Genomic DNA, 14,664 nt, shown 5'->3' with positions numbered 1-14,664 from the left:
AAATTGTTAATTAGTGCTTGTGCATAGTTGTATGGTTTGCTTAACTTTGCCTTAATTTGTTTTTGTTTGACATACATTTTAAAGTGAGTCTCAGCATCACTCTGTTACCATGGAATTGCCATGCCATAGCTCCATCACCAATACACACACAAGCCGCTCGACGCCCACAGGTCCCCTTGTATAGAATGTGATGAGGGATGCACAATGGTCAAACAAACACCGTGAGTTAGACTCCTTTCATCGGCGCGGAAACATTGTGTATTTGTTTATCAAACAGCGGGACTTGTTACATCGCCCTATGTGCGCATAGTGCACCAGCATTATCACCCAAGCAAAGAACCCGAACCGACGCTGCATAATTCGCTCCGCGTTTGCACTGCCTACGGAGTCCCCCCTCCTTTGTAGTGTTCTCGTATAAAATCAAGGCCAAGCTGCGATCAGCACGACTTACACACCCACTGAGCATCGGAGGAACCTTTTCTGTCATCGGGCTGCGCTAAATAATGGAGGGGGGAGATAGAGGCTATCTGCTTTGGACGTGACGGAATAGTTTACCCAGCTGGCACAACAAGCCCCGGTGAGGACAGATGGAGCACGCCCGTCACTCGTCTCCTCTCCCTTGGCCTCGCTGTCCGTGAAGCTCCCGACTGCTTGTGAGAATAGCCCAAGCAAGCACACAGACCTTCGCCGCCTCCGTTTCATCGGGCCTTCTCTGGCGGTCTAGAGAAGCCTTTGAAAAATTGTCTCTCTGCAAGGTGGATTAGATGATGCTTCGACACCAGACAACGGCCCCAATCTCTCGTGGAGCCTTGACTACGGTGTTCCCATCCGAGGGCGGGCTGAGGGCTCGTATTTAAAGGGACAGTAGCCCCCGAGACTGGTATTGTGTCTGTAGTCTGACATTGCAGGCTCGGTTTACCAGTTTAAATTACACTTGAAAGGGGACGAGTCATTCACCATGAGATCACTATCCTCAGTTTCCCATACCGTTTTCTTGGGGTTTATGAGGTTCAGTCTACATTCACTATTCAGGGCAGGCTATATGAAGTCATAGGAACAAGCTGCAATATTGGCCCTACTGCAGCTCCACTAACTTCAGGTGCTACACCAAACTTCACCAGCAATACAATTGGCAATCAATTCTTACAAGAATGGGCCCTGTCTGGATCGCTGTGCGGGTCTGGAAATAAAAACAGCCATTAATCCATCAATAATTCAGACAAATAATAAGAGGTGGTTTCCACTATATTGATTGTTAGAATAGGGAGATCATTTCCCCAGAGAGGCCTATCAATGTGTCACAGCCAACATAGAGAGAGCCCCGGTCCCAGTTCTATAACCGTATATTTCAACCTATTAACATTACTCAGTTATTGCTGTATAGCCTGTGAAGTAGACATCTGATACCCGACCCCAGCCCGATGGGCCCAGATATTATACATTGAGTTAAGGCTGGGTAACTAGGGTACGGGCAGGGCTCAGGTATCACTAAATTGATCACTGACCTTTTGAAGCTGAGCCATTTGCTCGTGCTCTGATGCGCAGTACAGTTATATCTGAATAAGATCATAACGTGGTGTCAGAAGTGCTTCAACCTCATCAAATATAAAACAGAAGAGATTATTTCACAGAAAATAATCATGTTCCTTGAGTTTTGTTGGGGTTTAGAGTGACGAAAAGTATAGCTAGCTAAGTTCTCATGTCTCTTCATTGAGCAGAGCAGCCCAAACGGAGCCGTTGCTATGGATACTCACAGACTCAGAGCTGCCATGAGCAGAGCGCAGGGACAGAGAGGAGCAGCTAATGGTTTTACTATCGGAGGAAGTTATTTCTGATTTCAGGTTTCGGGCAGGGCCTTAAATTTGGCAGAAGCAATCGTCCCTGGGTAGGGTAGGGCCTGAACGTTTCAGCATGGGTAGTGCTGGAGCTTAAAATTCATGCCCGTGCAGGGCTCTACTGTGAAGTGACTTGGATGAAATGACCCAGTCAAAAGGCCCAGGCCATTAAAGCCCTTGATAGCATCAATATTCAGGCACCTCCTGTTTTCCACTGGAATGTAGACAGTGACACATGTTTAGGAGGGGAGATCACCGCAAGGTCTTGCCAGGCATATCAGGTAAGCATCTGGCACGAAGGAAGGAACATAAGAACTACATACAGGTGCCACGGTGTGTACGGGTGTAATGGACATCACGCTGCTTGCTTAGCGAGTACCTCTTTCTCCTGATACGGCTCACAGCGAGGCTCAAACCCAGCACCTCTGCCTTGCTAGCACACGTGATCGCCTTCTCAAAGTCTTTACCAATCAGCGCCTCTGAAGAGCTAGCTATTGGGCAGGGCAAGTGGGGACACATGGCGGAGGAGTGAGGTTCACACATCCCCTAGGATAAGTTGGATAAGTTGAATCAGGTGTTTTAGAGCTGGTCTGGAACCAAACCCTGCACACACCCCTGACTCCAATGTGATAACAATACAGCAAAACAGATGAACAGGATTTCAATTTACTCTTGCAGGTGGCCAAAAATAACTATCTGAAAGCCACACCCCTAATAAGCAGCACACCCAGTCTTCTGATCTGACCCGCTGGTTCATATCCCTATAACCCAGCATCAACAACCCAACCTTGTTATTTCTAACCTTTTACTGCAATGGGCAAATCAGGGTCACAGTGTTTCTTGGTAGTCTTAAATATACAGTGCCTTGCAAAAGTATTCGGCCCCCTTGAACTTTGCGACCTTTTGCCACATTTCAGGCGTCAAACATAAAGATATAAAACTGTATTTTTTTGTGAAGAATCAACAACAAGTGGGAAACAATCATGAAGTGGAACGACATTTATTGGATATTTCAAACTTTTTTAACAAATCAAAAACTGAAAAATTGGGCGTGCAAAATTATTCAGCCCCTTTACTTTCAGTGCAGCAAACTCTCTCCAGAAGTTCAGTGAGGATCTCTGAATGATCCAATGTTGACCTAAATGACTAATGATGATAAATACAATCCACCTGTGTGTAATCAAGTCTCCGTATAAATGCACCTGCACTGTGATAGTCTCAGAGGTCTGTTAAAAGCGCAGAGAGCATCATGAAGAACAAGGAACACACCAGGCAGGTCCGAGATACTGTTGTGAAGAAGTTTAAAGCCGGATTTGGATACAAAAAAATTTCCCAAGCTTTAAACATCCCAAGGAGCACTGTGCAAGCGATAATATTGAAATGGAAGGAGTATCAGACCACTACAAATCTACCAAGACCTGGCCGTCTCTCTAAACTTTCAGCTCATACAAGGAGAAGACTGATCAGAGATGCAGCCAAGAGGCCCATGATCACTCTGGATGAACTGCAGAGATCTACAGCTGAGGTGGGAGACTCTGTCCATAGGACAACAATCAGTCGTATATTGCACAAATCTGGCCTTTATGGAAGAGTGGCAAGAAGAAAGCCATTTCTTAAAGATATTGTTGTTTAAAGTTTGCCACAAGCCACCTGGGAGACACACCAAACATGTGGAAGAAGGTGCTCTGGTCAGATGAAACCAAAATTAACTTTTTGGCAACAATGCAAAACGTTATGTTTGGTGTAAAAGCAACACAGCTGAACACACCATCCCCACTGTCAAACATGGTGGTGGCAGCATCATGGTTTGAGCCTGCTTTTCTTCAGCAGGGACAGGGAAGATGGTTAAAATTGATGGGAAGATGGATGGAGCCAAATACAGGACCATTCTGGAAGAAAACCTGATGGAGTCTGCAAAAGACCTGAGACTGGGACGGAGATTTGTCTTCCAACAAGACAATGATCCAAAACATAAAGCAACATCTACAATGGAATGGTTCAAAAATAAACATATCCAGGTGTTAGAATGGCCAAGTCAAAGTCCAGACCTGAATCCAATCGAGAATCTGTGGAAAGAACTGAAAACTGCTGTTCACAAATGCACTCCATCCAACCTCACTGAGCTTGAGCTGTTTTGCAAGGAGGAATGGGAATAATTTCCATCACTCGATGTGCAAAACTGATAGAGACATACCCCAAGCGACTTACAGCTGTAATCACAACAAAAGGTGGCGCTACAAAGTATTAACTTAAGGGGGCTGAATAATTTTGCACGCCCAATTTTTCAGTTTTTGATTTGTTAAAAAAGTTTGAAATATCCAATAAATGTCGTTCCCCTTCATGATTGTGTCCCACTTGTTGTTGATTCTTCACAACAAAAATACAGTTTTATATCTTTATGTTTGAAGCCTGAAATGTGGCAAAAGGTCGCAAAGTTCAAGGCGGCCGAATACTTTCGCAAGGCACTGTATCTACTTTGAAACAAAAGTATACACCTCACACACAAGGTTATGGGCTTAAAAAAAGAAGACACCTGTACCATGTCAGATACAGTGCCTTGCGAAAGTATTCGGCCTTGAACTTTGAACTTTGCGACCTTTTGCCACATTTCAGGCTTCAAACATAAAGATATAAACTGTATTTTTTTGTGAAGAATCAACAACAAGTGGGACACAATCATGAAGTGGAACAACATTTATTGGATATTTCAAACTTTTTTAACAAATCAAAAACTGAAAAATTGGGCGTGCAAAATTATTCAGCCCCTTTACTTTCAGTGCAGCAAACTCTCTCCAGAAGTTCAGTGAGGATCTCTGAATGATCCAATGTTGACCTAAATGACTAATGATGATAAATACAATCCACCCGTGTGTAATCAAGTCTCCGTATAAATGCACCTGCACTGTGATAGTCTCAGAGGTCCGTTAAAAGCACAGAGAGCATCATGAAGAACAAGGAACACACCAGGCAGGTCCGAGATACTGTTGTGAAGAAGTTTAAAGCCGGATTTGGATACAAAAAGATTTCCCAAGCTTTAAACATCCCAAGGAGCACTGTGCAAGCGATAATATTGAAATGGAAGGAGTATCAGACCACTGCAAATCTACCAAGACCTGGCCGTCCCTCTAAACTTTCAGCTCATACAAGGAGAAGACTGATCAGAGATGCAGCCAAGAGGCCCATGATCACTCTGGATGAACTGCAGAGATCTACAGCTGAGGTGGGAGACTCTGTCCATAGGACAACAATCAGTCGTATATTGCACAAATCTGGCCTTTATGGAAGAGTGGCAAGAAGAAAACCATTTCTTAAAGATATCCATAAAAAGTGTCGTTTAAAGTTTGCCACAAGCCACCTGGGAGACACACCAAACATGTGGAAGAAGGTGCTCTGGTCAGATGAAACCAAAATTGAACTTTTTGGCAACAATGCAAAACGTTATGTTTGGCGTAAAAGCAACACAGCTGAACACACCATCCCCACTGTCAAACATGGTAGTGGCAGCATCATGGTTTGGGCCTGCTTTTCTTCAGCAGGGACAGGGAAGATGGTTAAAATTGATGGGAAGATGGATGGAGCCAAATACAGGACCATTCTGGAAGAAAACCTGATGGAGTCTGCAAAAGACCTGAGACTGGGACGGAGATTTGTCTTCCAACAAGACAATGATCCAAAACATAAAGCAAAATCTACAATGGAATGGTTCAAAAATAAACATATCCAGGTGTTAGAATGGCCAAGTCAAAGTCCAGACCTGAATCCAATCGAGAATCTGTGGAAAGAACTGAAAACTGCTGTTCACAAATGCTCTCCATCCAACCTCACTGAGCTCGAGCTGTTTTGCAAGGAGGAATGGGAAAAAATTTCAGTCTCTCGATGTGCAAAACTGATAGAGACATACCCCAAGCGACTTACAGCTGTAATCGCAGCAAAAGGTGGCGCTACAAAGTATTAACTTAAGGGGGCTGAATAATTTTGCACGCCCAATTTCAGTTTTTGATTTGTTAAAAAAGTTTGAAATATCCAATAAATGTTGTTCCACTTCATGATTGTGTCCCACTTGTTGTTGATTCTTCACAAAAAAATACAGTTTTATATCTTTATGTTTGAAGCCTGAAATGTGGCAAAAGGTCGCAAAGTTCAAGGGGGCCGAATACTTTCGCAAGGCACTGTATAGTTGAAATGTATTACATTTTGAGTTTGCATCTCAATTTTACACATCACAGAAGACTGAAATATAACAAAACTGTTAATTGCCATTAATTAAGAAAAATATTCACAACATTCCACCCATGAGGCCACTAGGTCATTTGACTGCAGGAAAGGTCTACAGAAAACAACCCAACTAAGTGACCCAATGCCTGCCAGCCAGCAGTTGGGTCATCCTAACAACCCAGCATTTTTTTGTGTTTGTTTAGTGTTTTTTTGTGTTTCCTCCATTTCCCCACTCTACCTCTCTCCGTCCTTACGGTATACCTCCACTCATCAATATCTCTTCCCACTCTACCTACCTCTCTCTGTCCTTACGGTATACCTCCACTCATCCATATCTCTTCCCACTCTACCTACCTCTCTCTTCCTACTCTCACTCTCCTCTTTACTCTACATTTTATTCCTAGCAGATCAATATTGACCATCTCAGCAGCCTGCTACAGCTCTGATATGTCCATGAGCAGATCAATGCTCTGTGTTCCTCCTCCCTGATGGATCAGAACCAGAAGCACCGTCACCACCATAACTCATTACTGAAGAGTTGACGGACTCCAAGAATACTCAAACAGAACTTGTTTAGGACGACAAGACTTTATTTAACAGCGTACTTCAGCATATGGAGACGTTCTCAAAAATCACACCCTTCTATAAACGTTAAAACGGGAGGCCCTAAAGCTTCTCCCTCGAGTGTCATACCAGACTGATTCTTCATTGGTTAATACAGAACGGTGGGTAGCCTGTGTGCAAATATTTTGAGTGCCGGGTGCAATGTAGTGCACGTTTGTGCGTGTTCAGCAAAATATGAATGACCTTTTAAAAGGCCGGTAAAACTACTCTCATCTTGATATAACCACACATGCAATCAAAAATACGTATACCTGGTAGAGTCCTGTTTAATCACCCCCCTCTCAAAACGCATCAATAGCTCAATCCGACACAGCTTGGCCCATCTTCACTGTACTAGCTCAGTCCCTTAGTTTGGCTCTGGGTTGACCCCTCAACCCTTAAGGTCACTACCTGGCCCGTGTTACCTGGTCCCGTGCCAGCCTTTCATGGCTATAAAGCAAGGCGCTATTCTGAATAATGGATAGAGGGAGGCTGCATAATTCATTCTCTCTCTTTCCTGTATGACTGGTGCCTTATTTCAGCAGACACCGTGCCTCTGTGGCGCAGCCATGCCACCACTCAGATGTCACACTATCACTGCAGCTCCCTCGGCGCTTATTACACCAGCATTTAGCCCGACCGGCAGCTTTGTGTTTCAAACCGTATTAAACATCTCTATTGTAATGACCACCGATTTAATGTGACAGTCGGATAGAGACGCTCAGTCAAAGTCACAAACCAAAAGAGGAAAAACAAGTGAACTGTACAGTCAAAGGCATACAACGTCAGTCATATGACTTAAAACATAGTCCATGCAAACTACAAACTCGACAGCTCAGTTGAAGATCCCACCCTCTGAAGGATTCTTGGTGAATCGGAGGTTCCCCAATTCACCCCACATCCTCCCCTACCCCCTCCCATTGTGAGGTCAGGATAGCGTTACCGACGGAGGAGCGTCGTCTGACCGCCTGACCCCTATGAGGTGCCATGGCTGTTCCTGTCCCCAAGGTGACCTCTAGTCAAGTCGTCTACTTCCTGGTTAAGGTTGACCTGCAGGTCTGCTGGTTGCTAGGACAGCCAGTGTGTCCAATTACTACAACGACGGAGTGAATGGTGAGAAGGTGGAGCGCCTTGTTCCTGCAGTACAGGCTGGGGTAGTAATCTTCTCTCTGTCTGCTCTGCAACTTCCCCTACCTGCTAATCCATACACTGATAATCCAACAGGTGAGGCCAGAGACTGTACACGCGCAATATACATGTATACTTAATCCCATATTCAACACTATACTGTTCACTCACTCACACACACACAATTACAGCAGTGACGCATTTTGTGTTTACACATGCAACGTCCCCCAACATGCAGTTAACTACTCCCTTGCTCTCACCCTCTCACTCACTCTTCCCCAATCTAACTCAACAGTCAACACCCAAACACATGCATGCATCTATGTGCATGCTTAAAGGATGCCATGTGCATATGCATGGGACATGGGTACGTGTGCTTTATTTACATGTATGCAAGCATACCATGTGGTTCTGTGTGTCTGTATGTATAGTAAATGCATGTGTTTGTCAATGTGTACTAGATCATGTGACGTGAATACATGGTGATCAATACAGTATGGTTTGTGGTAATGACTGGAGCGGAGTCAGTGGAATGGTATCAAACACATGGTTTCCAGGTATTTGATGCCATTCCATTGGCTCCACTCTGGACATTATTTATGAGCTGTTCTCCCCTCAGCAGCCTCCACTGGTGTGAATGCTAATCAAGTGTATTTACTACAAGCACATGCAGTGACTGTGCAGAAAGGCAGACCAGTCGAGTCCAGCAGTCACCAGCCCTGGTCCTAGAGAGTAGTGTTCCTCTGGTATCAGGGTTAGTGATTACCACTGTGCTCTAGGCCAGGGTTGGGGTCAATTCTCAATTGAAATTCACTCATTAAATAGAATTGTCCCCGACCGCTGCTCTAGTCATTATAGGCTACTATTCCAGTGCATGCACTAGTGAACTCCAAGATGTGGGGAGCGCCAGCCAGGCCAGCCTGTGTAAGACAAGACTCCAACTCACTTTTTTCAAACCTGTTAGCGAGTCGGGAGCGCATGGCGGCCACGCCGACGCCCAGCTCTGGGTCCAGGTGGTCAGGAGACTTCTCCTGCCTAATGAGAGTCAACACTAACTGCTCTGGGGGAGAGAGATCGGGCCACCAGCCGCGGGATGGGAGAGACAGAGATCAGGGAGCAGGCCACCAGCCGCGGGACGGGAGAGAACAACACACAAGACAGAGGGTCAGTCAGTAACGCCACTGTGGGCCGGGGCCAGGCGCACACAGCAACACACACACACGTGAGTAAGTCAATGATGTGTGTCTGTGTGTAGGTGAGTGGTGAGTTCAGGTGTGAGTCTGGAAGAGGCCATTGAAATTGAGTTTGTGTGTGTGTGCATGCGTATGTCAACTGTACGTGTGTGTCTCTGCTTGTGAAAGTATGTCAATGCTGTTGGAAAATGGTTGACATTGTCTTGAGTCCTATGACAGTTGTACAACACTGCTCCTTTGTGGTCAACTGGACTCATTGCCTTCTGAAGTTTTTCTGCAGCTCACAATACTCACCGTACCAGCCACACGTCTGTCCATAGAGACCATTTATTCCCAAATGTTATCCTTAACAACCTAGAAAAATAAAGGAGAGCCGCACACTCTAGGAGCTCAGAGGGAAAAATATTTCGACAGACAAGCAGTCTTCGTCTGAGCTCCTAGAGTGTGCGGTTCTCCTTTATGTTTTTAAGTGTTCCACTTCGCTAGCCAGCACCTCGCCTAAATAGGTGTGCTTTTCTTTCGCCTCTAGATTATCCTTTACAACCTAGCAGCCATGACAACCAGGAATTATTTGTCTCCAACAGACCCGCCTCAGACACACAGACAATAAACCTGATTTATCTCATTATATCCTTATACCAGGTAAACAAACCACACTTATTTGGGGACTGTACACACAGAATAGTAATGTCGCCCAATGCTCAGTGAAGCACTGTCAACATCTCCATTACATGTCACTGTTTGGTTTGCAATTGAAGCATCCAGTTAACCGAATAGAGAATCTCTAAACACGGTAGTACTGAGATCAGAGAGGGTGATCCAGCTATACTCCTTCACAATACCTAACATGACTTCACCTGCAGAATACACACTTCGTCAGAATACATACCTGGATTTCACACTTGGATTAGCATATGTCCATCGAGAGTAAAGATTTGGCTTTGAATGCATGAGCAGCTAATAGTGTGGACTCTCTGCACGTGTAGGACAGGTCACTCTCTCCTGTCAGAAGACAAATTATCTATGTGTCACATATAGGATAGGTCACTCTCTCCTGTCAGAACACACCTTATCTATGTGTCACATGCAGGATAGGTCACTCTCTCCTGTCAGAACACACCTTATCTATGTGTCACATGTAGGATAGGCCACTCTCTCCTGTCAGAACACACCGTATCTATGTGTCACATGTAGGATAGGTCACTCTCTCCTGTCAGAACACACCTTACCTATGTGTCACATGTAGGATAGGCCACTCTCTCCTGTCAGAACACACCTTATCTATGTGTCCTTTGGGACTTTTGTACTTTGGGACTTCATGCACACACTTGACATTCTCTTTCTTCATCCCTTTCCCTCACATCCTGTGTGTGTGTGTGTGTGTGTGTGTGTGTGTGTGTGTGTGTGTGTGTGTGTGTGTGTGTGTGTGTGTGTGTGTGTGTGTGTGTGTGTGTACATCAGTGGAGGTTGCTGTTTGGAGGACGGCTCATAATAATGGCTGGAATGGAGTAAATGGAATGGCATTAAACACATTGAAGCCGTGTGTTTGATGTGCACTACATGATCAAAAGTATGTGGACACGTGCTTGTCCAACATCTCATTCCAAAATCATGGGCATTAACATTGCCTTGGTCTCCCCTTTGTTGCTATAACAGCCTCCACTCTCCTGAGAAGGCTTCCCACTGGAAGCTTCCATTCAGCCAAAAGCGCATTAGTAAGGTCGGGCACTGATGTTCGCTGATTAAGCCTGGCTCTCAGTCAGCGTTCCAATTCATCCCAAAGGTCTTCAATGGGGTTGAGGTCTGGGCTCTGTGCAGGCCAGTCAAGTTCTTCCACACCGACCTCAACAAACTATTTCTGTATGCCCTCGCTTGTGCACGGGGCATTGTCATGCTGAAACAGGAAAGGGCCTTCCCTAAACTGTTGCCACAAAGTTGGAAGCACAGAATTGTCTAGAATGTCATTGTATGCTGTAGCGTTAATATTTCCCTTCACTGGAACTAAGGGGCCTAGCCCGAACCATGAAAAACAAGCCCAGACCATTATTCCTACTTCACAAAATTGTACAGTTGGCACTACACATTGGGGCAGGTAGCGTTCTCCTGGCATGTGCCAAACCCAGATTTGTCTGTCAGCTTGCAAGATGGTTAAGTGTGATTCATCACTCCAGAGAATACGTTTCCACTGCTCCAGAGTCCAATGGCGGTGAGCTTTACACCACTCCAGCCAAAGCTCGGCATTGCGCATGGTAATCTTAGGCTTGTGTGTGGCTGCTCGGCCATGGAAACCCATTTCATGAAGCTCCCAGATGAACAGTTCTAGTGCTGACGTTGCTTCCAGAGGCAGTTTGGAACTCAGTAGTGACTGTTGCAATGAGGACAGATTATTTTTATGCGCTTCACTACTCGGCGGTCCCGTTCTGTGAGCTTATGTGGCCTACCACTTCATGGTTGAGCCGTTGTTGCTCCTAGACGTTTCTATTTCATAATAAGAGCACTTACAGTTGACTGAGACCGCTCTAGCAGGGCAGAAATTTGCCGAACTGACTTGTTGGAAAGGTGGCATCCTATGACGCCGCCACGCTGAAAGTCACTGAGCTCTTCAGTAAGGCCATTCTACTGCCAATATTCGTCTATGGAGATTGCATGGCTGTGTGCTCGATTGTATACACTTCAGCAACGGGAGTGGCTGAAATAACTGAATTCACTAACTTGAAGGGGTGTCAACATACTTTTGTATATATATAGTGTATTTGATACCATTCCAATCACTCTTCTCCTGCCACGACCACGAGCCAGTCCTCCCCAACCTCCTGTGGTGCACATGTGTTTAATAAAACATCTGTCAGTCATCAGTGTGTTTGACAGATCAGGCCAGTGAGGCCACCAGGCTGTAACAGCCTGGGTGATTATGGCTAAAGTCCAGGGCAAAAGGATTGTGGGAAAGATTGAAGTTAAACAAGAAGAGCTGAGAAGGTGCAAAAGAACACAGTGACTGGCCACGTGGGACACGGACACACCTTCAAGAGGGCGAAGGAGAGTCTAATATGGGACTAAGGTGTGTGTGTGTGGTGGAGTCTGTTGAGAGAGTAGGTCTACAAAGGCTTGTTCTTTGATGTGTCTTCCTGTCTTGACTCCTGACGGTACTAATTAACCCAGAGTAAGAGCCATTTTCTGAACTAACTAATGATTTGGGGTTGAAGTAGTGATGTCCAGGTATGGAAACCATATTGATGCTGTTCTCCCTCTCACTCTGATGGGGATCTTTAGCCTGGAGACAGATTGATGCTGTTCTCTCTCTCACTCTGATGGGGATCCCTAGCCTGGAGACAGATTGATGCTGTTCTCTCTCTCACTCTGATGGGGATCCCTAGCCTGGAGACAGATTTATGCTGTTCTCTCTCTCACTCTGATGGGGATGCCTAGCCTGGAGACAGATTGATGCTGTTTTCTCTCTAACTCTGATGGGGATCCCTAGCCTGGAGACAGATTGATGCTGTTTTCTCTCTCACTCTGATGGGGATCCCTAGCCTGGAGACAGATTGATGCTGTTCTCTCCCTCACTCTGATGGGGATCCCTAGCCTGGAGACAGATTGATGCTGTTCTCTCTCTCACTCTGATGGGGATCCCTAGCCTGGAGAAATATTTATGCAGTTCTCTCTCTCACTCTGATGGGGATCCCTAGCCTGGAGAAAGATTGATGCTGTTCTCTCTCTCACTCTGATGGGGATCCCTAGCCTGGAGACAATTTGACCTGACCCAGTTGGCGCTTCTCTCTCTCTCTATCCTGACAATATGCCCTAGCTGCTTTCTATTTCTGGAACCTGCTGGAGGCAAAGCACAGTCACACACAATCACACAGCAGCCCCACAATGTACTTGTGCCAGCACTCATGGACATTCAGCCACACGAGTCCTCTCTTCCAGGACAATCCCTCTAAAGCCCCTATAGACGCAAGAGCAAACAAACTGTTCTCTCATCTCCAGCGGCATCGCTGTCAAACCTGCCCCTGCGGCGATGCCAGCTATCTCCCAAAACACTGACCTCCTCCCCTTTAATCCTTGCAGCTCGGCCAAAAACCTATTTTGGCCCACAGCACTCACTCCCTGACGCAGCCAAAATGCAAATATTCATGCTAGGACGTTCTGTGTGTGCATAAGAGTCCGTGGACATACACTATGCGCTGTGTGGAGGGTGCAGTGCAACGATGTGTTCGCCTGTCCCTGTAAATGCAAAAGGCGCATCTGTGACGCATTGCTTTTTTTTTCGGGGACAAAGGTGCATTGAATAGCAACATTATGCTGCACAACCATATAGGCCTAGAAAGCACATATCTGGTGTCCGCCTGTCTGGGCTCCGCGTGACTTTAACAGATGATGGCCTTCCCGCAAGGGGCTTAGAATAAGATCAATTAAATAGTCACGTGCCCTGTAAGTCATTGAAGGTGTTAAGCTCTCCCACAGTGCCGCCGAACTAATTTACGTGCTCAGAAAAAAAAAGTAATATTCTGACAGTATGCACCCTGTACCATTTACAACTCTCCCAGAGAAAATAAAGAAATTAATTGGAAAAATACATAGGCATTTATGTCTAGGCTAGCCTACATAGACTATTACGCGCAAAGGATGGGTGCGAGCACTGTTTATAGTGAGGCCATGGCAACTCGGTCCCGCTCACCTGCAATAACCTCCATTTACCCGGCTTTACTGTCATATCTGCAGCATCATTAATACATCATACAAAGCATTGGAAATTGGTTCAGTTGAAGCGCAGCGCCCCCATCCCGAGTATGTCTGTGCCAATACAAGAATAGCCCTGTTGTTTGTACTGACTGTATATGACAGGCGTAATAAGCAGCTGCACCGCCACCCGTGCCGCAGTCCTGGGCTCAACAAGGCTATCCCAATCCTATAACCCCACTAATATAACACGCATAGGCCTATAGAATTGGACCGATTGTGCCATTAGAACCAAGTCCTCACTGCAATGTTTATGTCACTGCCAGTTCGATCCCTATAGCTACAAATGGAGCTGTACTAGCCTGTACTATAAGCTACTGTACTATAGGCTACATGCCTCCGCCCCTCTTGTCATGCTTACCTCCCTCGCTGTGGATCTTCTTCGATCGCCGGTTGAAGTACATCCTGATCTTGAGCCGGGGGTCTGTATTGGCCTGGAAGAGGGCGGCCGGGGCGCTGGCATGCCGGTGGCTCACGTACAAAGCGGGGGAATGCGGGCCCGGGACAAGGCTGCGTTCGCTGGGAGATGAATCATGTTCGATCGTTGGACGAGGGACGGCGATGGGTCGGCTCAGCAGTGACGAGAGCGCGCATAGGGGTGAGACGTGTTTGTGCGTGCGCGCGTCCTCGGCCAAGATCACAAAAAGCCTGATCCGTTGCATAAGTAGGATCCTCGCGTGAATCTCGTTCCTTCATCCTGATTCACTTTGCTTCAATTGGACATTCATGTAGCTGAGTGTGTGCCCTAAGTTAAGTCTAATATCACGTCAAGCATAAGAATAGCCTAACTCAGTCAGTAAACCTAGTCGGGCCATAGACGCAGAAAGGCCAACACTTCAAGAGGTAGGCTAAATAGATAACTACTAGGGAATATGGCTATTAGCACTTCGGAACTTTAACCATTTCACATGTGCATCTTTGATCATAACCTCACTGTCCTACTTAGTGTA

General features: G+C 45.9%; 1 protein-coding gene across 16 annotated transcripts in view; it reads right to left on the bottom strand.

The window, feature by feature from the left end:
• Positions 1-14,375, bottom strand: part of atp8a2 (ATPase phospholipid transporting 8A2) — a 70,594-nt gene extending 56,219 nt beyond the window's left edge. For 2 of the 16 annotated variants that reach the window (XR_016484395.1, XM_036935001.2), the window contains exons 1-2: positions 14,076-14,375; positions 8,728-8,841 (exon numbers count right to left, since the gene is read on the bottom strand). Coding sequence is in view for 6 of the 16 variants with exons in the window: in XM_036935001.2 (XP_036790896.2) it covers positions 8,728-8,841; positions 14,076-14,118 (157 nt within the window). In the remaining 10 variants the exon portion in view is untranslated. Of the gene's footprint in view, positions 1-555; positions 839-8,727; positions 8,842-9,863; positions 9,977-14,075 lie in introns of those variants that run through there. The other 14 variants (XM_036935003.2, XM_036935004.2, XM_090189527.1 and 11 more) reach the window with 13 other exon arrangements.
• Between the last annotated feature and the right edge of the window lie 289 nt (positions 14,376-14,664).

This window comes from Oncorhynchus mykiss, chromosome 11 (assembly GCF_057628025.1).
Source record: "Oncorhynchus mykiss isolate SJ-2025 chromosome 11, ASM5762802v1, whole genome shotgun sequence".
NCBI classification, from domain to species: domain Eukaryota; kingdom Metazoa; phylum Chordata; class Actinopteri; order Salmoniformes; family Salmonidae; genus Oncorhynchus; species Oncorhynchus mykiss.
The sequence above is the reverse complement of the archived record's forward strand: the minus strand, read 5'-3'. Positions and strand labels throughout refer to the sequence as shown.